Source organism: Mesoplodon densirostris, chromosome 11 (assembly GCF_025265405.1).
Source record: "Mesoplodon densirostris isolate mMesDen1 chromosome 11, mMesDen1 primary haplotype, whole genome shotgun sequence".
NCBI classification, from domain to species: Eukaryota; Metazoa; Chordata; class Mammalia; order Artiodactyla; family Ziphiidae; genus Mesoplodon; species Mesoplodon densirostris.
Genome location: NC_082671.1, coordinates 47249316 through 47275412, shown reverse-complemented (window position 1 = coordinate 47275412; position 26097 = coordinate 47249316). Strand labels below are relative to the sequence as shown.

General features: G+C 54.9%; 2 protein-coding genes across 4 annotated transcripts; one reads left to right on the top strand and one right to left on the bottom strand.

The window, feature by feature from the left end:
* Window positions 1–195: 195 nt before the first annotated feature.
* On the bottom strand, window positions 196–15119 carry SPRYD3 (SPRY domain containing 3). 3 transcript variants are annotated; one of them, XR_009533738.1, is made up of 12 exons: window positions 15029–15119; window positions 13399–13545; window positions 12314–12389; window positions 11728–11852; window positions 11288–11423; window positions 10225–10410; window positions 3362–3511; window positions 2868–2925; window positions 2121–2240; window positions 1866–2035; window positions 1360–1547; window positions 196–1008 (listed from the first exon to the last, which is right to left on the bottom strand). XR_009533738.1 is itself a non-coding variant. In XM_060111666.1 (11 exons), the coding sequence occupies exons 1-11, from the start codon at window positions 15049–15051 to the stop codon at window positions 1413–1415; spliced, it is 1326 nt and encodes a 441-aa protein (XP_059967649.1). In that variant the 5' UTR covers window positions 15052–15119; the 3' UTR covers window positions 196–1412. The 3 variants fall into 3 exon arrangements, 2 of the variants coding, with proteins under 2 accessions (XP_059967649.1, XP_059967650.1); XM_060111666.1 differs by having other exon boundaries at window positions 196–1547; XM_060111667.1 differs by having other exon boundaries at window positions 196–1547; window positions 1872–2035.
* A 6791-nt stretch (window positions 15120–21910) lies between these two features.
* IGFBP6 (insulin like growth factor binding protein 6) lies at window positions 21911–26065 on the top strand. Its single transcript, XM_060112903.1, has 4 exons — window positions 21911–22430; window positions 24782–24921; window positions 25079–25198; window positions 25752–26065. The coding sequence occupies exons 1-4, from the start codon at window positions 22103–22105 to the stop codon at window positions 25872–25874; spliced, it is 711 nt and encodes a 236-aa protein (XP_059968886.1). The 5' UTR covers window positions 21911–22102; the 3' UTR covers window positions 25875–26065.
* The last annotated feature ends 32 nt before the right edge of the window (window positions 26066–26097 follow it).

The following is a 26097-nucleotide window of genomic DNA, read 5'->3' as shown; positions in this document are numbered from 1 at the left end:
CTCGGGTCTCCCAGGGGCACACCTGTGCTTCTTGGGGCACCCCAGGCCCAAGCCAGGCCCATGGGACACACACGATCCCCCTCCCTGGCCCCATACTGGTCCACACGTGCCTGGTGAGCAAGTGCCCTCAGCCGCCCCCTCCTCCAGCCCTGTCCCTGGTCCCCTGTACTGGAAAGGATTTCCCTGTCCCGGCCGTACTGATAAATATGGAAACTCCATCTTTATTGGCGGTATAAACATCTCTGGTCTGTACATACATTTCATACATCATAGTGAAGGGCCTGAAGGGAGGGCCGAAGGAGAGGCCCCAGCAGCACAACACCTCACCCCTTTCCCCAAAGCCCTGCCCACTCTGCTCAAACCAAGGCCTCTCCCTCCCAGAAGTCACTGAGGAGGGGACAGGAGTCAAGCGGCTAGGAGACCGGAGGGCTTGGTGCGGGAGGACACGTTAAGCGCTAGAATCAAACACTGAAGCGAAACAGGCAACTGGCACAGGCAGCAAGCAGGGGTGGGGGCAAGGCAGGGCAGGGGAGCGTGGGCCCGTGCCCTCGGGCTCTCGCTAGGGCTCTGGGGTCCTGCTCTCACCACGTGGGAGAGACTGGCTCTGGAGTGTCCGCCTGCCTCCCCAGGAACGAGAGACGGGTGCCACAGGTGAGCCATGGAGGGCAAGGGGGAGACAGGAGCAAAGGCCCCAGTCCCCCGATTCGACAGCCCCTCTCTCACCCCATCAAACACGTCATGGACACCATCTACGTGTGTGCAGCTGGGGGAAGCCAGAGACTCGGATTCTCGGCGGGACTGCAGTGCCTGAGCAGGCAGTGAGGGAGGAAGCTGGCTCGCAGCGGAAAGAACGGAGACCCTCGAGTAGTCTTCTCGGGACACCAGTCAGTGGAAGAAGACAGACGGCCCAAGAGAGCCCCCCCAGCCCAGCCGGGGGGTGATGACAGCGGCAACTGCTTCACACGATGACGAGCACAGGGAACGGGAAAGAAGATGAGAGGAGGAGCCCTGTGGTAAACAGAGGAGGGGGTGTCCTGCTCCACCCTTGCCGAGCCTCACGCCCGACAGCAGGGGAGACGGGCGCTCACTCCTCTCCCCTCACACGGCCAGAGTGGGAGGGGCACGCGGGAGCCCACGGCCAAAGCCAGTGGGACCCACCCATGAAGCAACACCATCCTTTGGGCTGCTTCCTGTCCAGCCAGGAACTCTCGCCCAGGGACTAACAACAGGGGCAGCACGAGGTCAGAAACATGGGCACAGAGGAGCTTGGCAGGGGCCTGATCTGGTAGGGCAGAGGGGCAACACACCCCCTGGGGCCTGCTGGGTAAGCAAATCCTCGGGGCGTCAGGAACGGGGTACCTGGCTCTGCAAAGGGCGAGGAGAGGGAGAAGGGGCAGATCCGGGGAGAAGGCCTAGCCACTCAAGGGGTGCAGATCCACTTTGACTTTCTCCCCACAGCTCAGCATCCCAATTGTGGGGAAGAAGCCCCCAGAAGGTACGACAGCGTCCTTCTTCCCAATGATCTTGCCATTCCGAGTGAAGAAAACCTGGGGGTGGAAGAGAAAAGCGGGGTAGGCAGGCTCTAGCCTCTCCTCTGAGGGTGCTGGAGCTACATAGGCCTGAGCCCCACCACTCCCAACTCGCACCACCGTTGGCGAGGGACAGAGGGCGATGCAGGAGGTGACCACGAGAGGGCGACCCGAGGCCGGAAAGCGGCCTCCCAGCCGGTCTCCCCACTCAGCAGCCCCACGCCCACAGCAGCCAGGGCTTCCCCTCTCCCCTCCCTGGGCTCCGCTTTCTGCACTCACACCAGACCCCACGGAGGCCCAAGACCCCTAGTCCAAGCCCAGACCGCCCCCACTCACCACCACCTTCTTGCCCTCGTGCTCCTGTTCTATCTCTTCCCCGTCATCTTCCTCTTCCTCTTCCTCCTCCTCCTCTTCCGCTTCCTGGTGCAGGTACATGACGTTCCGGACGTTCCGGGCTCGGGCGGTCGGGGGCAGGATCACTGTGTCACAGCTGTCATCACTGTCACCTGGGGGCCAGAAACCCTGAGCGCCTGTGGTACTGCCCCCACCCTCTGCCCGACCAGCCTGGTGGGCCACGGTCACCCCACTCACCCTCACTGTCCAAGATGTAGTCCCGGGGAAACATGATTCCACAGCCCATGATGTCCCCTTTGTAACAGCGTGGCCCAAAGGGGTCCCCCACACCACTGCCATGGAAGATCTTCCCGTCATCTGTCGGAGGGAGGGGAGAGGACACACACCTGAGGGAGGGGCCGACCCCCTACAGCCCCTAGAGCGGCCCCTGCTTAAAGCTGAAGTGTCCCTCCCTCCCTCGCTGGCCCTGAGGAAGGGAGGAGAGAGTGAGGGCACCAGATTAAAGAGAGACACACATCTGTCCCCTCAAGGGGCTAAGGGAGAAAATCCCTCGGGAGCTGGTCAGAGAGCGGGGCCCTCGGAGGGGAGGGAGAGGCGGGACCAGGAACTCACAGGAACTCACAGCTCCTCCTTTCTAAAGGAAGCCCTAAAGGAAATCAAGCCGATCAAAAAAAAAAAAAAAAGAAAATGCAGAATCTGCAGGAAGGGTGCAGAGGGAGCCAACTCAGAGGCCTGGAATGTCCAGTTCGGGCCCAGATCCCCCACCCCTGTTCTGCTCCCCTGGCTTTTTGGGCCGGGAGGAAAAACACAGATGAAGACAAAGCGCTAGCAGCTTGGGATGGGGAGAGCAGAGAGCGGCAGGGGAAAGTCTCTTTGGCCAGATGCTGAAGGCGAGGCCCCTAGTGCGGGGTCAGGGAAATGGATGTCCCCGTGCCCCTATACCCCACCCCACCCCCAGCTTCCCCAGGGCAGCCCCTCACGCACCTGCATGATAAGCCACAGACCCTCTGCTCCAGCCAGGGTGCCTGTTCTTGGGATAATCCTATACCAAGATGAAAGAAGGAAAGCTGTGGTACCACGCACAGAAAAGAGGACGGGACAGTGGCTTATGAACTCTCGATCTTCTGAAACAAGCTGCGACCCAGATGGCTGCTCCCACCCCGGCAGCCTCACCCCTTCAGGCACTGGAGGTTTCAGGGGAAGGTGGGAAGGTGCTTGGCTTTCCCAGCCAGGGCTGCAGGATGCCCCCCACCCCACATCCAGGCCTTGGTGCGTGTGGTGCGCTCACGACCCTCTCTCAGCTCCGAGGTGACTTGGGGTCTGTGCCCTCACACAGCAGACACATACGGCCTGTTCTGTCTCGGGTTAGACCTCCCTCTGCAGCCCAGCCCCTTGATCTCCCCAAGAGCTCCGGGCCCCGGCCCAACAGCCCCAGAGCCGAGCAGCTCCACAGGCCAAAAGCCAGCACTGGCGCCCACCTTCCGGGCCAGCCCCAAGGCGATGTAGCATTTCTCTCCAGGGTCCACGATCTCCACTTCGAAGTAGTGGCTACGGGTGCTCAGCGGGTGCCGGGCCTGGGCCAGCCCCACGTCCACAATGCTCTTGCCCTTGCCCAAGTACTCCAGTAGCTGTGGGGGAAGAACCAGGGGTGGGGGGCAGGCTAGCACCCCACCCCTGGAAACCTGGTTCCAGGGCCATCTGGGGACCCGTTTTCCTGGGTCTCACAGAAAGCCCTGGCCAAAAGGGAAGGGATCCTGGAGGCGCAAAGTGGGCCTCAGGGTTCCAGGAAGGCATGGGAGAACAGGGATGGGGGCAGGGGCGGGGAGGTGGCAGCACCAGCAAGAGGGCTGAGCCCCTGCTAAAGGCTGCGCCCACCTGCCTACCGAGCCCAAAACCCTCTCCTTGCTGTGGGGACCCTGCGAGAGCAGCACGGCGATCCGGATGGCCGAGCGCCAGGACCACACAGGGGTCTGTAGACTCTGCCATCACTTCCCTCAACCACCCTGCCAGGAAAGGGCCACCCAGGGGCTCTGAACACAGAGAAGAGGAGAAGCAAAGGCTAGGCTGAGAGGAAGCCTGATGGCTTTCTCAGGGTGCCTCGGGGGGATGGGGAGGATGCAGAGGTTAGGGGCCAACTCCAGACATCCGGGGGAAGGGAGACGAGCTCAGAAGCCAGTTCTGCCTGGGATGGGACTGATACAATTTCTCAAGGTCTTTGTTTTACTTGGCTTTGAACAGAGCTGTTTGTAGCGGGGTCGAGGGGAGCCAGGGAAGCGAGGACGACCAGCTCTTCTCCTTCATTTAATGAGGAGGGGAGCAGGCAGAGAGAAGCTAGAAAGGCAGGCGTTCCAGCCCCCAGCCCCTCATGGCTCTTTCAAGCTGGAGCAGGGGTGTGGAGGGGAGATGACTGATGGGCTCTTGGGGCTCTTCGGCCCCACAGTGATCCTGCCTGGGCATGATGGGGCGGCAACCCCTGATCTGGGAGGATTTATTTATCAGTTGTCATGGTGATAGTAGGGCTGTGACTCAACCCCATCCCCTCTTTCCCCCACCCTCAGCATCACCTGGGATTCCTTAATCCCTTTTTAATTAACCAAACTGCCCCTCAAGACTTTCTTCTACCCTCCCACCCCTCCAGCCCTGAAGAAAATTCACTCCCTGAGGATCTCCTCCGCTTATCCCTGGCAAGCCTTGGGACGCTGGCCTCTCACCCCACAAAGAACTCCTGCCTGAACAGGAAAGGCAACACACTTGCCTGCACCAGTGCTGAAGCCTCCGTGTGTCTTCTGCAGAGGCAGGCGCTGCATCCTCAGCAACCCCTTCAGGGAGGCAAGAGGGACTCGGCCCCCTTCTCAGCCCTGGGTCCCCGAAGCCCTGTCACCTCAAGTCCATTCTCCCCTCCCCCCCAGAGAACTGGAGGCGGGGGACAGGGGGCACAAGGAGAAAGGCCAGAGGTATACAGGAGGCCACCTAAACTTTCTTCTCCTTCCTGAAGCCAGGACCATACATGTTTCGGGGTACACTGGCTCTGTGATATTCATACTCCTAGCCCAGGTCTCCATTATCTCACACTGCTTTCTTCCATCAGAAAGGGGTCCCCTGCAGGTGGTCTTCTGATTTACTGGGTATTATGAAGGCCCACACTGTTTAAATTCTATTTCTGGTCCTCTGTATGTTCTCAGCGTGGCCTGGGTTCCTCCTCTGTATCTCTCCCCACAGGGCCCGGAGGGATGTGGTATGATGCACATTAACTAGCATAGACTCCACCCAATCCGAGCAGCCCCCAGCCCAACCTCTCCACCCTGCATTGCAGAACTGGGTGGGGGATCCCACAGCTGCCCTTGACCCACTCCATCCAACTGGCCTCGGCATAGGAAACACAGTGTTCTCCACTTCCAAAGCCAAGAGACAGCAGATCCAGATCCTGATCCTTGGGAAAAACCCGCCCAACCATTCCCTCTGCCTCAGCCCAGAGGAGGGCAGGCTGCCGGTTTGTCTGTGGATAGGGTGGGGATGGTTCCTTAAGCTAAAAGGCCAGGAGGATGAAACACACTAACATGGGACTCTAAAACCCACTCCCCAGCCTGCAGAGCAGCTCAGAAAGCAGAGCAGCTCAGACAGACTGCTGAATGCCTGGAAGACTAGGGCCATGCACAGGCCACCTCTTCAAGAGAGGAACCACCCACCCCTTAGGGTGTAAGCTCCTGGATTCATCTGTTCCTCTCTGGATCCACTCTCCTGCCCCTGGGCAAAGTCCTCCCAAGCCCTGGGAGGCTTCTCAGAGCACTCAGAGGAGCAGGTAGGGGAGAGTCTGGCCTCCCTGATAGATCCTTGCTTGAGTGCACTCCTCCCCTCCTTAGACTAGGGCTGGTAGAAACCTAGAGGAGATGAGAGGTTTAGCACCTAGAGTCTGAATTGCTAGAATCTTGATGCTGGTCCCTCAATCTGTGCCTCAGGTGCCTCTTAGTTTCTACTTTTTTTTTTTTTTGGCCATGCCACAGGGCTTGTGGGATCTGAATTCCCTGACCAGGGATCGAACCCGTGCCCCCTGCAGTGGAAGCATGGAGTCCTAACCACTGGACCACCAGGGAATTCCCAAGATACTTCTTAGTTTGAAAGAGAATCAAACAGACCTGGGTTCAAATCCTAGCTCCTATTACTTACTAGTCACTAAACTCAAGCAAGTGACTCTCACTTCTTTAAGCCTCAGATACTTCATCAGTAAAACAGGGGTACCACTACCTGCATCTCCAAATATGGGTACGATGAAGTGAAGTGAGTGTCAAGGGCTTAGCCTGGAGCCTGACCCCCGGTAGGTGATAAATGCACACGTCAGCCTTTCCCTGACTCAGGAAATGGGGGTGATACTGGAATATCCCAAAGTTCCAATGCTCCCTAAACATTAACAGTCGCCCCCAAGCTACAGCAGACTGGAACTGCCGATCACAAAGAAGGAAAGGTTCTTTCACCTCAGCCCTTACCCCCAACTAGAATGGTCCCTTGGGCTCCCAGGACACTCCTCAGATGACTCCATCCCAAGGGACCAACTGTCTTCCTCCCAGTGTTTCTCCTCAAACAATACCCCCAATCAACAGGCACACTCCTTTACATCTTTGGTGGGGGTGGGGAGCTCTTTCCTTAAGGCTCTCAAGACCCCCTCCCCACCCCACCTCTCTCCACACACAACGGAAGCCTTGAGAGGCCAAACAGGTCAACTCCACAGAGCGGAGGCTGCAGACCAGAGTGCAGAGAGCCTCCTGCACCCCGCCCCCTCCCTCATACCAGTAGCCCTTCTCAGCCTCCTCTCCTGCTGCGACCCGGCCTCCTCCTCTTGCTAGCAGAGACCCTAATCCCTCTTGACAGGAGCAAGGGAAGACTCAGTGCCCGGAGGGCCTAGAAGCAACTGAAACACGAACCAAGAACGTGCTCCCCACCGGCCAGCTCAGGCCCCAACACGGTCTCCTCCTGGGTTGGGCCCAGGGAGGACCCCTGAGAGGGTGGGGCCTCATTCACCCCACTTTGTGTACCAAAGCTGTTGCCCCGTCACTAAGGAGTTGTTAGAGGAGCTATGAACAGAAATGAGAAACAAAGACAGAATGAGTCTAATCCCCCAGCCCTACCTACTGCCCCCCGCCCTTGACACATTACCTCACTGTGCAAGGCCTGGGGACAGGAATGAGGGGTAGCACCCCATACCTGAGCAAATGCAACAGCAATTCTTCAGCATCCCGGAGCTCTGGGAAGGGGCCCTCTTTAGGAGGGGAAAGTGAGGCCACAGGAAGCAGGGAAAGACTTCCCTCTGGAAAGAGCCGGTCTGTCTATATATAGATCCTCAGATCAAACAAACACAACTAAATATTAACAACTCTTGAATCTAGGTAGTGGGGATACAGTGGGTGTTCACTGTGCTATTTTTTCAACTTTCCTGTATGTTTGAAACTTTTCATAATGAATTGTTGGAGGAAAAAAAAGGGTCAGGAGTTGAATTCACTCTTCTGTACGGGAAGAACCAGTGAGAAGGGAGAAGAGAGGATAATTGAGACTACAAAAGTGGGAGAAAGGGCTAAGAGTAAAAGAATTCCAAGGTAGCCAAGTAAACTCGCATAGGAGGCCCCTGGCTAAAGACACGAGATGGGAGAAATCCCCAGGGACGTGGGAATTTAAGCCCAGGAACTCTGGATTCATCTCGTGAGAAGCGAGCAGGAGAGACTGGCTACAGAAGAGTGGGCCTGGGCAGAAGCAGCAGCATGTATCAGACAGTGGAAAACGCAGGGGTGGGGGTCAAGGAGTGACTATCTGGGCTCAGTTCTGCTGCCAATTCGCTGTTTGACATTTGATCGAGTCTCTTCACTTTTCCCTGGGACTGCTTTCTCAGCAGTACACGAGGATATATGGGAATGTCGGGCAGTCACGACAACTGGGGCACGGGGGGCGGGTGGGGGAGCTACCAGCGTCCCGGGTCTGGGGACCAGGGATGCTAAACGGCCTGCACGTCAAGGAACTGCCTCACCGAAGATGCCCAGTCTCTGCACTGAGAAACCTGGACAGGATGGCAACAAAGCCTCCTCCAGACCTTTATGGCTCTATGGGGCGTCCTCCTGGGAACATCACCTGGGGCAGGAGAAACAGGCTGCAACAACAGCAGAGGTCTGAGGTCTCAGGGAAGGGCTCCCCACAGAGGGGGACGTAAAAACAGGAAGGGCAGAGAGGAGAAGCAGCTGTGCTGGACATCTTTAGAAATAGGAGGCACAGGCACAGCCTAATGACCTCTCCCAGGCTCCTCCAGGCTGACACTACTCTGACTGCTGGATCGGAAATACAGTGGATGGTCAGAGGGACAAAAAGGATGAGGCAAGGAGGCCAGGAGGCAAGAGTGGATGGGGGGCCGAGGGGCTGGCAGAAACTGGGTAAGCCACCCTCATTTGAAAGATGAGGTAGTTGGCAAGACTAGAAGAGAAGCCTGCGTCCCTCAAGAGGCTCATGCCCATGTCTGCCCCAGAGGAGCAAGTGCGCAGGGCGCAGTGTGCCTACCCTGCCAGCTGTCCCCAGCTGGGGTGCGGGTTTGACAGAAGAGCTACACTGAACAGCTTATGTCCAAGAAAGAAAAAAATCCTTAAATGTGTGGCCTGAGGGCACTGGGGGAAGGGCAGGGAGGAAGGAAGGCTATTTATAAATGTCTACAGGATTCCGCATCAATTAGAAAAGACTGCCTGGGAGGAGCAGGGAGCAGAGTGGGGACAGGTCCAGGCAGGGAAAGGGTGCCAGGAAAAAACTCTTGAGGAGAGGTCAAGGATGAGAGCTGGAACATCGCCCTGGCTCAGTCCCAAGTTCAACTCTGCAGATGTTGTCAAAATGATGGTGGAAGGGGAAAAGAAAGGAGGGATGAGGTCAGGGAGTGGGCATCTGAGGCCTCCTGGACCCTAGTGCCAGAAGGGGGTGCAGCGTGCCCGAAGCTGCAGGAGGCCACACTTTCTGCCATTTTCCTTGTGTCTGACTCACCTTGAACTCCAGAGTGGAGAGCCTTACTCATAATCCACTCCCACCCCCCCCACCCCACCCCACCCCGCTGCTTCTGTTTTGCTATCAAAGGCTGAGTTGAAAACAGCCTGGGTTGGGGTGGGAATGCCAGAGGGCGGAGGAAAAGGTTGAGCCAGGAAGGAGCGGGAGGGCAGCAGAGGGACAATTTGAAGTGGAAGGCCCGAGCAGCCCACTAGAGGTCAGGGCCAGACCCCTAACTCAGCATCCATTCACTCCCAAACCAGCATGAGGCACAGAGGATAGATATGAAGTATTTCCCTCTCTCAAGGTCCATACACTTCCCAAGAAAGTTTAAAATCTAGGCAGGGGACTAAAGCAGGTATGATGAGATGCATAAAAAGGCCAGCTTTGGAGGATCAAGGACTCTCACTGAATCATTATCTGCCTCTATTCTCATCCTCTATAAAAGTAGGAAGGCAGAAGAGACTGTCATTGATGCTACTTGAAAAAGATCTCAAAGAACCTTCCCCAGCATGAGTGGGATTTGTGATCACACTTGCTCCACAATGCAGAGAATGGAAAGCTGGGCTAGCTGGGTTGGGATCAAGCCAAAAGGGTGTTCCAGGCATCCCGCCTCCAAGTCAGCCCAGCCTCTCAAAGGCAGGCGTGCAGGGCAGCAGCGTGCATGGGGTGGGGGGTGGGGGTGGGGGGCCTGAAGGAACCAAAGAAAGCAAAGGAGAGCCACTGGCTACTGCTTATTCCCAGGGTTAAGCAACTAGGCTGAGCTCTCAAACAAAGGGAAGGCAGGAAAGAGGACCACTAAGAAGAACACAGATCTGGACTCAAGAATCATGTCAGGACGCCAGGCTCTCCTGACAAAATTCCCACTTTCCAACACCCTACAAAAGACCGTCTTGGGACTTCACTGGTGGCGCAGTGGTTGAGAATCCGCCTGCCAACGCCGGGGACATGGGTTCGAGCCCTGGTCCGGGAAGATCCCACATGCCGCGGAGCAACTAAGCCTGTGCGCTGCAACTACGGAGCCTACGCTCTAGAGCTCATGAGCCACAACTACTGAGCCCGTGTGCTGCGACTACTGAAGCCCTCGCACCTAGAGCCTGTGCTCCGCAACGAGAGAAGCCACCGCAATAAGAAGCCTGTGCACCGCAATGAAGAGTAGCCCCCGCTCGCCGCAACTAGAGAAAGCCCACGTGCAGCAACAAAGACCCAATACAGGCAAAAATTAATTAATTAATTAATTAATTTTTAAAACGACCCTGTCTTCACTCCCTATTCTAAGCAATCCTGACATGCTTCTGTGGACCCCGGGATTCTGCCCAGCCCTACCCTGCCCCTTACTTACAGTTCCGCAGACTCTGACGTCGTGCAGCCGGCCCCACTCGTCCTCGTAACTGTCCACCATCATGACACTGTCGTCCTCGCGGCCCAGCTCAGCATTCAGGTGCAACCGCACCTCCTCACCCAGGGAGTGCATGCCCACTGCTGGGAACAGCCCATCGGGGGACATGGGCATGATGGTGGAGCCCACCTGCAGGGGAGGGAGGGGGAGGAAGGGAGGGAGCTGCCGCCTGGCTCACTTTTCCACAGCTCATCTAATTCTCACTAGGGGACTTTTGAGATGATGCAACCAGTCATCATCACACACGCTGACAGGTAGCAAAACAGAGGTACAGAGAAGCATAAAAAGCTGCTGAGTACTCCTAGCTGAGCAACGAACCCACGGAGCTAGAAGGCAAACACAAGTCTCTCGACAACCCCCCATATACTTTAGGTACGCATGAGTGTGGACTGGAGCAGGAAAGTGTGAGCACAGATGCTTAAGGGAGGAAGACCACTAGGCTGGCCGGCGGAGGCCTGAGAAGGCAATTTCTCAGGATGGGAGATGGGGCTGGGGGGGAGAAGTAAGAGAGCCGGGGTCTCTCCTGTTTGCTCTTATCCCATCCCTTCACCATCACTAGTCTCTCTCTGAAGAGGGAAGGAAAGGAGAAGTGAAACAAGGAACACGAAACACAGAAAGGACATATCCCCAAAAGCATTCAAGTCAAAAATCCCAAGAGGACCTCCAGCTTATGCAGCCAGGTCATAATCTCCCCATCTTTTTTTCTGCTCAAAACCTTCCCCCACATCACCAATGTGTCCCCCACAGTTTCTGCCCCTCCTCTGCTGCACAAACCTGCCCCTCTGCGTCCATCACCTGGGGAATGTCCCAGCTTCCCCTGGGTGTGGGGAGCATCTTCTCCTACATGCAGGAGACCCCAAGAGAATCTGAGGCTGAACTGAAGAAGATGGGAAATAAGCCCATGGGGCCCTGGGCAAGCCCCAGCCAGCAGACTCTTTCTTATTACTCACACAAATCCCTGGACAGCTTCAAGCCGTTTAAATCCCACTCAGGATGTCCCACTTACCCGCTTCCCATTTTTGGTGAAGAAGATCTGGGCAGTCTGTACATCAAAGGACACTGGCTCAATGCCACAGCCAATCCGGTCCCCGGAGTTGCACTTTGACCCAAACTGGCGGCCCTTGGCCCGGCCATTGTACAGCCTGTGGACAGAGCAGCACAGACACAGGACCCGAACCCAGCTTCCCAACCTCTCCTCAGTGCTCCTGTTCCCAACCACTCCGCAACGGCACCTACCTACGTTCTCAGGGGAGCTCCACCCTCCCCTTTAAGTCTGCAAACCTCCAAGGGTAGCCAACAGGCCACCTTCCTGTCCCTATCAGAAAGGTCTATGAAAATACCCCAAGACCAGTGAAGGAATACCCAAAGCCACCCTGAGGTAGTCCATTATATCCAAGATTCCCAAGTCCGTAGGAAAGGGGTCGGGTTCCACAAAAGGCAACTCACTTGCCATCATCAGCATGGTAGGCTACAGAGTCAGGCAACCAGCCAGGCTGGTGATCCAAGCTGTAGTACTGAGGGACCAGTCCCACAGCAATGGTACCCCGGACCCCGCTGTCCACAATAGACACCTGGAGGGAGGAGAGCAGGGCACAGTTAGCAGGGAGGGGAGTTAGACAGCAAAGGGGGCTGAGGCTCAAAGAGCAAAAGACAGGGGAATCAGAGAAAAAGTCAGGGCAGTCAGAGGGAGAACTGGGGAAAGTGGGGGCCCACTTTACCACAATTACTTAGAAAATAATTTCCAAGCTATGGAAAAAGATGGGAGATGGAGTAGACGCTGGGCCTGGGTTAGGGGGTGGGAAAGGACATGGGTCAAAGTCTACCTAGGTGAAGGGCAGGAGAGCAGAAGGGACAGGGTGAAAGGACTTTAGGGTGCCTCTCAGATTAGGCACCATGCTATCCTGGGCCCTTTTCCCAGCCAACAGGATAATCCTCATGGAAAATTTAAAGGACCAGTCAAGAACCCAGTAAAGGAGCGCCTTGGAGCTTAACCATCTCACTCCCTGCTCTGCCCACCCCCTGCCTTGATCACCTCAAAATAATTGCTGTCCTTCGTCAGGGGTCGAGAAGCCACGTAGCAGCCAACTTCACCAGAGTTTCCATGGTAACTGAAGGAGGAATGAAGGGGAAGTTCCATTAGCAGCCTAGTCCAGGGGTTTGCGGGGAGGGCCTCAGCATCCCCAACCCCCACTCTGTGAGGGCCAGCACAGAAGAGAATCCATCAGGCCATACCTCAGGACATCTGCACAAACACCATAACAAGATACTTGAGGTCACCCACCCCACCCGCCGCCTCCAGACAAGGCCCAGCCCACACCAGACCAGTGCAAGCCTGGCTTCTTCACTGCCGGTGGGGAAGAGAATGCGGAGCCTCCCTCAGTTGCCTATTAGGGGTCTCACACCCTGTCTAACCTCAGTCCCTCATGCTGCAGCTTCGGCCCCTTTCCTCTGGCTCTGTCCTCAGTGGAGCTGGAGAACGGCTGGTCTCTATCCTCGGGACCAAAGCCCTTCATAGATTGGAAGACAGTTATTCAGTCCCCACTCCTCAGCTTTCTTGTCTCCAGGCTACATAGCACTACTTCCTCCCCCGCTTCCAGTGACAACTTTGTGAGAGAATTAGACTCAGATGGAGTCAGGGGAAGGGTTCAAGCCAGAAAATAGAGCAAAAACAAACACAAACACACAAACCAAAGGGTTGGAAGGCAGTAAGTAGGATGCACTACAGGACTGTCCTTCCCAAAACAGGAAATCCACTGCCTTTGAAATGGCCATCCTTCACCGATCCCAACTACAGAGATGCAGGCAGGAGACCCCGGCATCACACAGACTCACTGGAGTCCTTTCAACAAGGCAGTTGGGCAATTCCTGAGACCCCAGCAGCCTCCATCTCTGACATGACTGCTTCCAATGCGGACCAGGACAGAGGGACCCACAGACACAGGCAGAGGGGGGTGCGGGGTGAAGAAGCATATACTGCTCCATTCGGAAAGGCCTCCAGGGTTTACAACATACCCCTTCCTGTGCAGTGCAGACAGTCCTCTGCCTTTGCAAAAGCCCCTTGTTGTCTCTAAGATCTGGCACAGAAAGGAAAATGTGGACGCACTCCCTGAAACTCACCTCAAAGTGTCTCCATCTACAAGAATGTGCTTGAACCTCTCCTGATATCGGAAAGCCCGGACCTCTCGAATCTCCCGGATCCTCCGGCGCCAATTCAGAAACCGGTAGTGCAGGTTGAGGTCATCCATCTTGTTCATGAGAACAAACCTGCCAGGGGGAGAAGGGGATTGAGGAGGAAGAAGCAAGGCGCAGAGCAAAGTACCTCAGCCTGTTCCACCCAGAATGTGGAGAGGACACTGGACTTGAAGCCAGTTGCCCAGATTGACCTCCACGGTCCCCACCCTCATCCTTTCATTCAGCAAACGTTTACTGAGCTCCCACTATGTGCTCCTACTGTCCTAGGTGCTAGGGATACAGCTGTGAACAAGATGGATGGGATGTCTGTCCTCATAGCACTTCCATTCTATTGGGGGAGGCATGACAGGCAATAAACAGACCTGACAACGTTAGACAGTGGAGGAAAAAGCAGAGTGCTGTGATAAAGAATAATGGGGTGAACTCTATGAGATGAAAAGGTGACAGGCATGTAACAAGCCCAAGAAAGAGCATCCCAGGCAGAAGGGACAGTCAGGACACAGGTCCTGAGGTGCAAGGCAGCTGGCATGGTAGGAAAATAGAAAGGCCAGGTGGCTAGTGTGTAGGGAATGTGAGGGAGGGAGAATGTACCAGAAGAGGATGGAACGAAGGTAGGGGCCAGATCAACGCCCTACAGACCATGTTAAGGAGTGTGAATTTTATTTCAAGTGTGATGGGAAAGCTCTGGAGAGTTTTAAGCAAGAAAATTATATGATTTTAAGGTTTATCAGATCGTAAAGATCATTCAGGCGATTGGTTGGAGACCAAACTGATTCTATAAGGAGCAAGAACAGAAGTGGCAAACAATTAATTAGGAGGCTGTTGCAGCTGTTCCAATGAGAGATGGCATCCCCAAAGATGGTAGCAGTGAAGATGGAGTGGAGTACGATGACCCAGGTATTTAAACCACTAACAGTGCTAACATATGAATGAATGAATGAATGGACGAATTTTTCCCAAAGCGACAAAAAGGGGAGGTACTTTCTCTTCCCATCCCCCAAACCCTTGGACAAGGGTTCCATCCAGGCCTGACTGTGCCTTGCACACAGCAGGGGCTTAGGAAGCCTCGGCTAGGCTGAATTCAACCCCAATGCGCATATTACATGCTTCTGCAGTAGCTACAAGCCACCGCGTGACCAAAAGGGTAGGCAGCTGTGGGACAGCCCTAGGATTGGCCTCCTTGGCACTCGGCCAGGGGGCTCGATCCCAGGTCGATGTTGGCGCCCAGACCTAGGGGCATCTGCTTGCCTAGAACCCCACAGCTTTGGCGCCGCCGATACGCGGCCGCACCGGGCCCCGCCTCCACCCCGGGCACAGCCCGATCACTCAGACGAGACCCGGGGGAAAGGGGCCCTGGCCCCTCAGTGTGACTACGCCCAGTCTCCCCAGGCCCTGCACTGGGCCAAGGAGGGTCCCCAGGGAGGAAGACCAGTGACCAGAGCGCAAGACCCCGCCCCTGACTCCGAAGCCTCCTCCCAGGACCCCAGCCTCCCGCCTCAGGCTCCGTGGAGACCGACCCGAAGCCTCGGGGACCCCGCCCCCGATCCCCGCCTACCGGGGCCGCCGCGTCCTCCTCATCCATAGGCCTCTGAGCTCCGCTCACTAGCTCTTCGGCCGCCGCCACCACACACATCCGGGTCCCCGCCCTTCCTACGCTCCCCGAGGCCCGCCCCTTTCCACCCACCCCGGCCAATCTGCAGCGGCTGAGGACGACAGGCACCTGCAGAAGCCAATCGAAGGACGCAGGCCGGGTCGGGCGCGGCCCGGTGAACCCGGTACCTAGTGCCGGGTAAGGGGCTACTAAATACGGGTGTCGAGAGGGTGGGAGGTGGCGACGTGGCAGCGCGGACGCTGCACTGGGCGCCGTGGGCGCTGACTGGCCGGTCAAGGGGCGGCTCCCTCCGAGCGGGGTGGGCGGGGAAGGTCGCTGCGCACCCACAAATACTGCGACTATTCCCTCAGCGCTCGTTCCGTGTCAGACGTGAGGCTAAGAGCTTTGTAGGAGTGTCCTTTTAATCCGCTCAACAACCTTATGAAATGAGTCTTATTAAATCCCTTTTGTGGATGCAGAGCCTGAGGCTGGCCTCCACAGCTCGTGCGCCTGTTAACATATACTTTGTGTTCTCCCGAGCTCCATTTCATTGTTACCTTTCTTTCATTCTAGGCAGGGCATTCCCTTCCCGGAGGAGAGAACTTCGGATGCAAAAAGCAGTGGCATGAAACGGCACGCTGTTCAGGAACAGAGGGGTTGGTGTAACTTAAGGAAAGTTAGGCTGGGGCCATAATGTGAAGGGAAGAAAGATACTGACATTTATTGAGCACCTACTAAAGGGCGATTATTGCCATTCTGGGGAGGACTTCCCCGGTTCCACCCATCACCGAATTTCTCTATTCCAGATAGGAAGGTTTTCCCTCCTCTGTATTCTTATACCATGTCGTTTGCACCTCATTTGTAGCACTTATTACAGTCTTACTTTTATTATTAAAGTAACTTCTGTTTGTAGATCTGTCTCTGCTGGACTGTGAGCTGCTTCAGACCCCTGAGAGCTATCCTATTCTTATCATAAATAGGTGCTGTACAAATGTTGAATGAAATGGAAGCCATCCTCTCCTATACTATAAACAGTGGCCACTTGGCATAACGGAGATAAGGTGTCAGAAATAGGTGTAGACCAGACATTAGGAAATCTGGATTAGAACCCCAGATCTGTGACTGACATTTACTTGTCATGTTTCCTTAGGCTCCTTAATCTGGGACAGTTGTTCAGTCTTTCCTGAAGAGTAGATGCCAATTATCTTGTTTAATATCCCTCAGTTTCATTTTATCTGATATTTACTCATTATTGGATTGAGGTTATGCATTACCAGCTTTATCCAGATCTGTGATTAATTTTGAGTTAATTTTTTTCTCTTTTTTTTGCATATGGACGTCCAATTGTTCCAGCAGCATTTGTTAAAAAGACTATCCTTTCTCTACTGAATTCCTTTGCACCTTTGTCAAACATCTATTGAACAAGTAAAAAAGAAAAAAAAGTGTTTAAAGAAAAGGAAAAAAATCAATTTGCTGTATTTTTGTGGGTCTATTTCTAGACTCTCTACTCTGTACCACTGATCTGTTTTTCTATCTTTATGTTTTGATTACTATAGCTTTATAATGAGCCTTGAAATCAGGTAGTATAAGTCCTTCAATTTTGTACTTTTTAAAAGTTGGTTTGAGTTATTCCAGATCCTATGCTTTTCTATATGAGACAATCAGCTTGCCAATTTCTACAAAAAAGCCTTCTGGGATTTTAATTGGGATTACATTGAATCTATTGATCAATTTTGGGAGAACTGACATTTTAACAATATGGAGTCTTCCAATCCATGAGGATTGTACTGAAGTCTCTTACTCTAATTCACTACCACAGGGTTCATTCTAGCCTTCCTCCCTACTTCTCTCTGACAGTGAGAAACCCAATATCCATTACTTATTTGCTCAACCCCAGTACATATTAAGCAGTTGCAAAAATTTTAACCCATGAGAAACAAATTTATCAACTAGAGTACAGTGTTTATGTAGAGTATGCCATTACATTTATCTTTAGCCTTACAGTTTCCAGTCATAACACTGTTTTCCAAATTACTTAGGGCAGCACCTTTTTTTTTTTCTCACCCCCTCAGTGTGTTTTTGTCATACATATCGAATACATTTAGATTCACCTGTTACAGTCTGCATTCTATCCTGGAATACCCTACCATCCCGACTAGTTTTTTAGGTGTTTAGTTAAGTGTGTGTTGGATGGACAGATATTAATTCTAAGCTCCTTGGGAGCACAATTCCTCCCTATTTATGTCCATATAATGTAGTTACATCCACATAAATAAATGCTCTATGAATCGACTGAATATATTTTTATTCATGTAATTACCAAAACAAGCAAAGCTCAGACTCCCAGTTCTTAGTTCTTCTCCTCTAATGATTCCCAGCTCCCGACCGTCTGGCTGACTCCAGCCCAGGCTAGAAAGCTGCTCTGCTCCCTTCCCAGTTCTCCTTTCTCTGATATCGTTGGGACACTGGGAATCTAGACAGAACAAATCATGCACACACATATCCACACGCATGCCTCTTTCCCCTCATCTCTGTTACACAAAGATGTGCTTTCCTATCTGAGATGCCCTCCTCCCTCTTCTCCTAAACTCTTTTTTTTTTTTTTTTTTTTTTGGCCTTGCCATGAAGCATGTGGGATCCTAGTTCCCCAACCAGGGATTGAACCCGAGGTCCTCAGCGACGATAGCACCAGGTCCTAACCACAGGACTGCCAGGGAAGTCCCCTAAACTCTACTTTAAAGCCCTATTCTCGGGACTTCCCTGGTGGTGCAGTGGTTAAGAATCTACCTGCCAATGCGGGGACACGGGTTCCATCCCTGGTCTGGGAAGATCCCACGTGCCCTGGTCCTGGAAGATCCCACATGCTGCGGAGCAATTAAGCCAGTGTTCCACAACTACTGAGCCCATGCGCCGCAACTACTGAAGCCCGCATGCCTAGAGCCCATGCTCCACAACAAGAGAAGCCACCGCAAGGAGAAGCCCTCGCACCACAACGAAGAGTGGCCCCCGCGCACCGCAACTAGAGAAAGCCTGCACTAAGCAACAAAGACCCAATGTAGCCAAAAATATAAATAAATAAATAAATAATAAAAGTAAATTAAAAAAATAATAAAGCCCTATTCTCCGGGAAACCCTCTTTGGTTTATCCTGGGGCCAGGTTTCCCTCTGTTACTGAACTCTGACCACACTCTGGCCTCTCAGTCTCTTTGGCCTTTACTTGGAGAACAAGGGGGGAGAAATAGGAAAAGAGAGAGGAGGGGCTAAAGGAGTTGGAGAGCCACAAGACCCCCTGGGGTGGGTGGCCTGGGCTAGCTCAGAAGTAGAGGAGCACCGGTGGGGCCTCCAGAAGAGTTCCAATGCGCCCACTTCACCTCTCAAGGCCCTCCCCTAGGACTGCCTTTGCTCCCACCCAAAACAACTTTTACCTGTATCAATTCCGAACTCCTTATATGAGCTGAGAGCTGGGGGTCCAGAGGTGAAGAAGGTGTGGGGCTCCTGTTCTCAAAACACTCAGAATCTGAGACTTCTCTGGTGGCGCAGTGGTTAAGAATCCGCCTGCCAGTGCAAGGGACATGGGTTCGATCCCTGGTCCAGGAAGATCCCACATGCCGTGGAACAGCTAAGCCCGTGCGCCACAACTACTGAGCCTGAGCTCTAGAGCCCACGCGCCTAGGGCCGGTGCTCTGCAACAAGAGAAGCCACCACAATGAGAAGCCCTTACATCACAACGAAGAGTAGCCCCCGCTCGCCGCAACTAGAGAGAAAGCTCGTGCACAGCAACAAAGACCCAACGCAGCCATAAATAAATAAATAAATAAATTTTTTAAAAAACCCAACACTCATAATCTAACTGGAAAAATAAGACACAAGAAAAGATAAGCAAAAATTTAAGATAGCAACACAACAATGTGGATGAATTCAAAGAAAGGCAGACAGCTGGCTGAGCAGGTGGGGATGAAGTGGCAGAATTTGGTTTGTGGTGAGAGGAATGGGGGGGAGAATTTCATCCTTATGAGCTAAAAATTTGGAGTTCAGGGGAAGAAATTACCTCTGAGCACCACACCTTCCCCTCCCCTAATCTCAGTTCAGACTCAGAGATGAGAAACTGCCAAGAGGTTTTGGAGAAGGTGATCCCACCAGATGGCTGAACCAGAGTGTGCTTCCCATGCCAACTGTCCACAGGGTCGTGATTGGCATCTGAGAGCATGGGTCCTTGGGGGGAGGGGTGCATGGAGTACCACCAAAGGTCTTTGAGGAGGAGAGAGTCACAGGAGCAAGACCAACTGGGAGGCTGTGTGCGGGACAGATGGCAGAAACCAGAGGCTGGAGACCAGCGGAGGTTATCGTAACAGTTCCCATGAGACCCACACCAGACTTAGGCCATGTCATGATGTGGTCATTGAGCCTCCTCTCTGGTGCTTTCTGTCTGTGGACTGTGCCACCACTTGTCTTTCCTCAGACTCAAAGCTCAAAAGGATCCAGGCAGGTCCCCTCCTTTACCCCTGGTTCTCAGAAGGAAGTCAGCACCTGGGGGTGCTGTGGATTTGGAGGGACGGGCTGGGTGTGAGAGATGCCGAGCGTAAGGGAGCAGGACCACAGAGTGTAACCTGCAAGAGGAGACGGAAGTCCTGTCAAAGTTTATTTATAAAAAGCCTAAGTAACAGCCCAAGCTGTTTAGTCTTTTCACAGCCCTGACAGAAGCTTTCCGCAAACTCTTCTCTCCACAGAGGCCAGACAGAGTCCCAGAGGTTTGTTTGCACCTTGGCCCACACTCCATCCTGAGCACTCACCATGCGCTTCCTACCTCTGCTCTGGGCGCTGAGGTGAAGGGCATCCCAAAGGGAGGAAAAGCAGAGTTCGAGAGTCTCAGTCTTCGAGAAAGAGCCTGGTTAGACCCCAGCACTGACAGCACAGCTCGCCGCTCTGGACAACAATGCTGGAGGCATGAGGACGAGGGAAGAGCAGTGCTGGGGTGGCGGGTGGGACTGGGCTGTGCTGTGGCTGTACTTAGACTGCATGGAGGGACCAAGCTGGGCAGGGGGTAGCAGTAAACAGGGGAAATCTGCAAGGGTGGCCGTGGTGATGTGGGAGGGGGAGGGGGAATTTGGGAAGGCAGCGGTGGATGTGAGAGGCTAACGGAGTATTGGGCTTCTCTGCAATATAACCTACCAAAGAATACAAACTTCTTTAAAAAGCCACACTGGGATCCTGCAGGGAGTATGGCCAGCTCTTCCCCATCTCAACTTTCCACAGACCTTTCCGTCTTATTCAGAAGCAGCAAGATGGAGCTGAGGAGAAAAGCCCTAGCTAGAACCATGTGCAGGGCAAAATAAATCGTGATAAGGACGGAGGGACAGGATGGAGCTCGCTACCCTGGGGTCAGAGCTTGGAGGAGGAGGTCCCAGAGCCTCCAGAGAGAGGAGAGCTGCTCCTCCCACTGCCCCAGCACCACCACCCCAGCACCACCCCCCACCCCGCTGCCTGCCCAACCTGCGTCACAGTCTCAGGGCTACTGGGAGACACTGCTCCCCAAATGCTGGTCCTAGGGTCCCAGGGTAGCCCTAGGGGGCGGGCTGGGAGTAAAGTTCTTTTTATTTTGTATTTACCTAAAAGTTCAGGAAGCCCTTGCTTACATTCTTGCTTGGAGGCCCAGAATTTAAACTTAGTCACTGCCCAGAGCCGTTGTTTTAGGAAAGAATGAGATGGCCGGTGTTGCGTAACCCAGAGCTGGGTGGGTGTGGGTTGCAGAAGGAAACGGTCCTTCTTCCTCCCTCTAGGAAGGAAGGCTCAGCTAGGAGTTCTCAGATGGGCGGGGCACTGCCTGGAGAAGGGCGGCCAGGGGTGGGGAGGTGGGGTAGACAGACCAGCGTGTGAAAGCCCGGGGAGCAGGCAGACTGAAACACTCAGACCAGTCACCATCCAACTCCCCTGGGTAGAGCACAGCCTGAATAATCCAGAAAACCCAAAGGGTGGTACTGGGTGGGTGTGGAGTGGAGGACAGATTCTGAGAAAGGAGAGCAATGGAGGGGTGGGCTGACCTGGATGAAGGACAGGGTGGGTTGGGGATCTGCTCTCTGGCCACTGTCCCTAAGAGCACCCAGAGTATGGGTTCCTCTAATCCTCCCCCCGCCTCACACCCCCCCCACCGCGCCACCATAATTTCAGCTGACCAGTCCCCCGTCCCTACCTCCCAGGTGTTCAGCCAGTTCTGCGGGCACGCTCCGCCCCCTGCAATCCCTCCAGACTCACATGGCCCCAACACAATGCTAGGATTTCTGACAGTTCATTCAAGGTGTGCTTCCGCCTCCCCCACCTCACCCCTTGCTTCCCCCAACCCCTTCTATCATCTTACCCAAGTCTGGCCCCCAGTACCCGCCTTCCCCTCAGTCATATCTCAGGGAGACCTTCTCTTGCTCCTGCCTCAGCTTTGCTCTTCCTCTCCTCGCCCCTGGTTTACTCTCTTCCATCAGCAGTCGGTTCTCCCAAGACCCCACTCTCCGTCGTCTCCGCCTTTTCTCTCATTTCGCCCGCATTCTTCCCATGACCCCCACACCATCCCTTCTGCGTCCGCTTAAGTCCGCCATCTTCTCACTCCCCATCGGAGTCCCTCCGTCTCCTTCATCCGCCACACATGTACCCGAACTGGATTTCAGGTTTCCCCTTCACCCCTACTGCCGCTTCCACCCCTCCTGCTTCCACCCCTTCCCACCCTCCAGGGCCTCCAGCCAGCTGTCCAGCTCCCAAAATCCGGGCGAGATTCCCGGGAACAAAGCAAGAAAAATCAGAGTAATTTGGGAAGTAAACAGAAAGCGGGAAGGGAGGAAGTAGAGAAGAGTGGGGAGGACCCAGGTGGAGGGGGGGCCTCTCCAGTCCCACCCAGTTTAGGGAATGCCCCTGCCTTCTCCACCGCCCCCCCTTTCACCTGGCTCTTAAAGGGCCCGGCCCCTGCCGGCGGCTACTTAAGGCAGAGGGGCGGCGACGGGCAGCAGCTGCGCTACGACTGCTCTGGGAGGAGTGGACGGGGCAAAAATCTTGACCATGACCCCCCACAGGCTGTTGCCGCCACTGCTGCTAACTCTGCTGCTCGCTGCCCGCCCAGGAGGCGCCTTGGCAAGGTGTCCAGGCTGCGGGCAGGGGGTGCAGGCGGGTTGTCCAGGGGGCTGCGTGGAGGAGGAGGATGGGGGGCCGCCGGCGGAGGGCTGTGCGGAAGCTGGGGGCTGTCTCAGGAGGGAGGGGCAGCAGTGCGGGGTCTACACTCCAAACTGCGCCCCAGGACTGCAGTGCCAGCCGCCGGAGAAAGACGAGGCGCCTTTGCGGGCGCTGCTGCTGGGCCGGGGCCGCTGCGGCCGGGCGCGCGCGCCCTCGGGTGAGTCCGCGCCCCGCCCCTGCCCCGCCCACGTGAGGCCCGCAACTCTGCCTGCAGGGTCCGGGAGGGATGCGCACGGGCATCCCTGCTATTAGGGTCCTGAGACTGACGCTTCCTCCTCCCCAACCCTGGTGGGGGTTACATTTTAGGGGCTGAAGGGGCCAGTGTGGGGAGACTTCTAGGAGTTTGGGGTACGTCTGGGGGCCCTAGGGATGAAGCAGGGAGATGTCTGAGCCCGCAACCCTTTTTTGCCCCCTCGACCTATTTTCTTTTGAGGGGAAAGGGAGGGATGGAAGGGTTTAGGGACGTGCTGTATGCTACAGAGGCCCAGCTCCTTCAGCCCTAGACCCCCAAGCTGGAGAAAGGACCTAGGCATTGTTACCAGCTTCCACTTGGAGAAAGAGGGAAGAGAACTCCAGACTCCCAAATCCTGCACACACTGAGAAATATCTCCTCTTAATATCAGGGTGTCCAAAGCACCCGAACATGGGGTGGAGAATAGAAGATGACTCAAATCTAGAGCAGTTTCAGACTAGACTAGGGTCAGATGGCTGGCGCTGGCCCTCCCCCCTCCCCCCCCCCCGGAACGGCGGGGGGCGGTGGATAGAGGTGGGAAAAGAAGGAGTCTGCCAAATCAGGGTTATGATTTAAAGCTTCTCAGAACCCTCCACCCACCCCACCCCACCCCACCCCACCCTAACCCAGAGAGGAGAATAGAAGGCTGAGTCATTGGGTGGGTGGGACAGAAGTGAGTCAGAACCTGAAAGATGGGGGGCAGCAGGGAGATGGGAAGAGGAGGAAATACAAACGGCCCCCACCCCAGGGGCATCTGAGCTCCCAGTTTTTTCCACAGGGAAGGATGGGAAATCAACTTGGAGTTTCTTTCAGTCCTAAATGCCTGGGTCCAGGCTGCTAAGGGTCTTCCTGGAAAGAGGTGGTCTGGTTGGGTCAGAGGAGGCAGCTGGGAGCATGGTCGTGGTAGGATGCTGAATAGAGGGAATGAGGGGCAAGGTCTGAAGAGTGTGGAGGAAGAGGGATCAGACTCAGGATTGCAGAGGAAACGGTTCTTGGCTTTTGAGTAGTAGGCAGATGGGAGCAACTTCAGGGCTCATAAAATCTCATTTTACAGCTGGGGCAAATTCCAAACAGTGCCCGCTCCCCTCCCTGTCTTTTCTTTGCCCTGACACCCTGACTTTCCCTTCCCATCCTGAGCTTTCCCCAAACCCCCCAGTACAACGTGTGAAACTTTCTCCAGAGCCAGGAGCAGCCTGCAGGTTGGAAGCCACTCATTCCTGCACCTTTGCAGCCTGCCCGCCTTCCACCTCCTGGTTAAGGGCTGAATCACACATGCTCCTGGGACCACTGGGGTTGAGCTGGGCTGAGTCTCAGGGGACCAGAAGGGAGAGGCCCCCACTGCAGTGCCCCTAAAGTAACCATGTCTCAGCCCTGGGAGGGGTGGGCTGAGTCACAGCAGGGTCACAGCGGGGACACACATTCCACTTGGGTCCCTGCTGACCCCCTCTCACCGCCATTGCTCTTCTGCCCCATCTCCCTGGCTTGGTGCACCCCCTGCTGGCCTCTGATGGAACAGCCCGGTCTTTTCACCCAAAGCCCCAGGCTCCTCAATCAATGACCGTATTGATTTTTGCTTTCCAAAGTGCGTCTCCTTTATAAGCCTTAAAACTAGTCTGTGGGGGACTTCCCTGGTGGTCCAGTGGGTAAGACTCCGTGCTCCCAACGCGGGGGGCCTGGCTTCGATCCCTGGTCTGGGAACTAGATCCCGCATGCATGCCACAACTAAGAGTTCGCACGCTGCAACTGAGAGTCCGCATGCCACAACTAAGAAGCCCACGTGATGCAACTAAAGATCCCGCATGACGCAACTAAGACCTGATGCAGCCAAAATAAATAAATAAATATTTTAAAAAATACTAGTCCGGGGCTTCCCTGGTGGCGCAGTGGTTGAGAGTCCGCCTGCCGATGCAGGGGACACAGGTTCGTGCCCCGGTCTGGGAAAATCCCACATGCCGCGGAGCGGCTGGGCCCGTGAGCCATGGCCGTTGAGCCTGCGCGTCCGGAGCTGGTGCTCCGCAACGGGAGAGGCCACAACAGTGAAAGGCCCATATACCGCAAAAAAAAAAAAAAAAAAATACTAGTCCGGGGATATTATCATGAAAGGTAATATTACCATTTGTCAGAGAAAGAAACTGAGGCCAGGAAAAGGTAACAGTGGAGCCAATCTGTAAAACCCCCTCACTACTCTGAAAGCCCCGTTGGTTTCCACTCGGCTCTGGCCTTTGACATCTGGTTGATTTCCGGCCTCTTCTTCCCCATTCCTCTTGTGGCTGTAGGGGAGAATCCTAAGGAGAGTAAGCCCCAAGCAGGAACAACTCGCCAGCAGGACATGAACCGCAGAGACCAACAGAGGAATTCGGGGACCTCTACCACTCCCGGCCGGCCCAATCCTGGGGGCGTCCAAGACACTGAGATGGTATGTTTGGGGCTGGCAGGGAACAGGAAGGGTGGAGAGTCCTGGAGATTCCCATCTGAGACTGCTCCCTTGGGCTTGGCCGAGTCTTCCATCCCAGTCCTGGGAGCCTGGCTGGTGGGGCCAGCAGGCTCTGCAACAGAGCTATCCCTTCCTCCAGGGCCCCTGCCGCAGACATCTGGACTCAGTGCTGCAGCAACTCCAGACCGAGATCTACCGTGGGGCTCACACCCTCTATGTGCCTAATTGTGACCATCGGGGCTTCTACCGGAAGCGGCAGGTGAGGCCATTCCTCTCCTCCCTTGGTCTATCAGTACAAGGGTCCTAACAGCAGTTGGGTAGGGGGGCTTACAAAGTTGCATAAATAAGATACTTGCCCTGCCCTTAGGCCTCTCCCAACTTTAGGGCCCACACAAACATAGAGAATAACCAACCACAGCTATGGGAGAGGAGTTAGACTATCTAAGCAATGCCTAACTCAGAGGTTCACAAACGTGAGGGGCATCAGAATCACCCTGGTGTGAACACAGGTGGCTGAGCCCCGCCCACAGAGCCTGAAAATTTGCATTTCTAATGCGGCCTCTAGTGATGCTGATGCTGTTGGTTTGGAAACCACACTTTGAGAACCACTGTTCTGGCCTAGAAGAACAGGCACAATTTGGTGGGTGGAGAAGAGAAGCCATGCAAGGGAACCCAGCGGGCCCCGCTGTCCTGAGAACGCTCAGATGTTTCCACAGACTCAGACTCAGGAGTTGACAGCCCGTCCCCCAACCCACGGGGCCCCTCCCATCTCTCCTGGGCCACACCTCTGATCCTTGTGCTTCTCTCCCCAGTGCCGCTCCTCCCAGGGGCAGCGCCGAGGTCCCTGCTGGTGTGTGGATCGCATGGGCCAGCCCCTGCCCGGGTCCCCAGACGGCGATGGAAGCTCCCCCTGCCCCACCGGGAGCAGTGGCTAAGGCTGGGTGGGAGGCTGCATGGCCACTGGCAGGAGCGTGGGGCTGTCATCTTGGGTTATTTGTTGAGTGCTGAGTAACTCAGGGGCCCAGAGCCCCACACTCCACCTGCAGGCCCTGCCCCATTGTCAACCTCACACATGGAAAGATTGTTGGTATTGGCTTGGGGTGTTAATAAAGCTGTGTTGGGGGTCTCTGGCCTACGTCTCTGTGTTCACCTCTCACA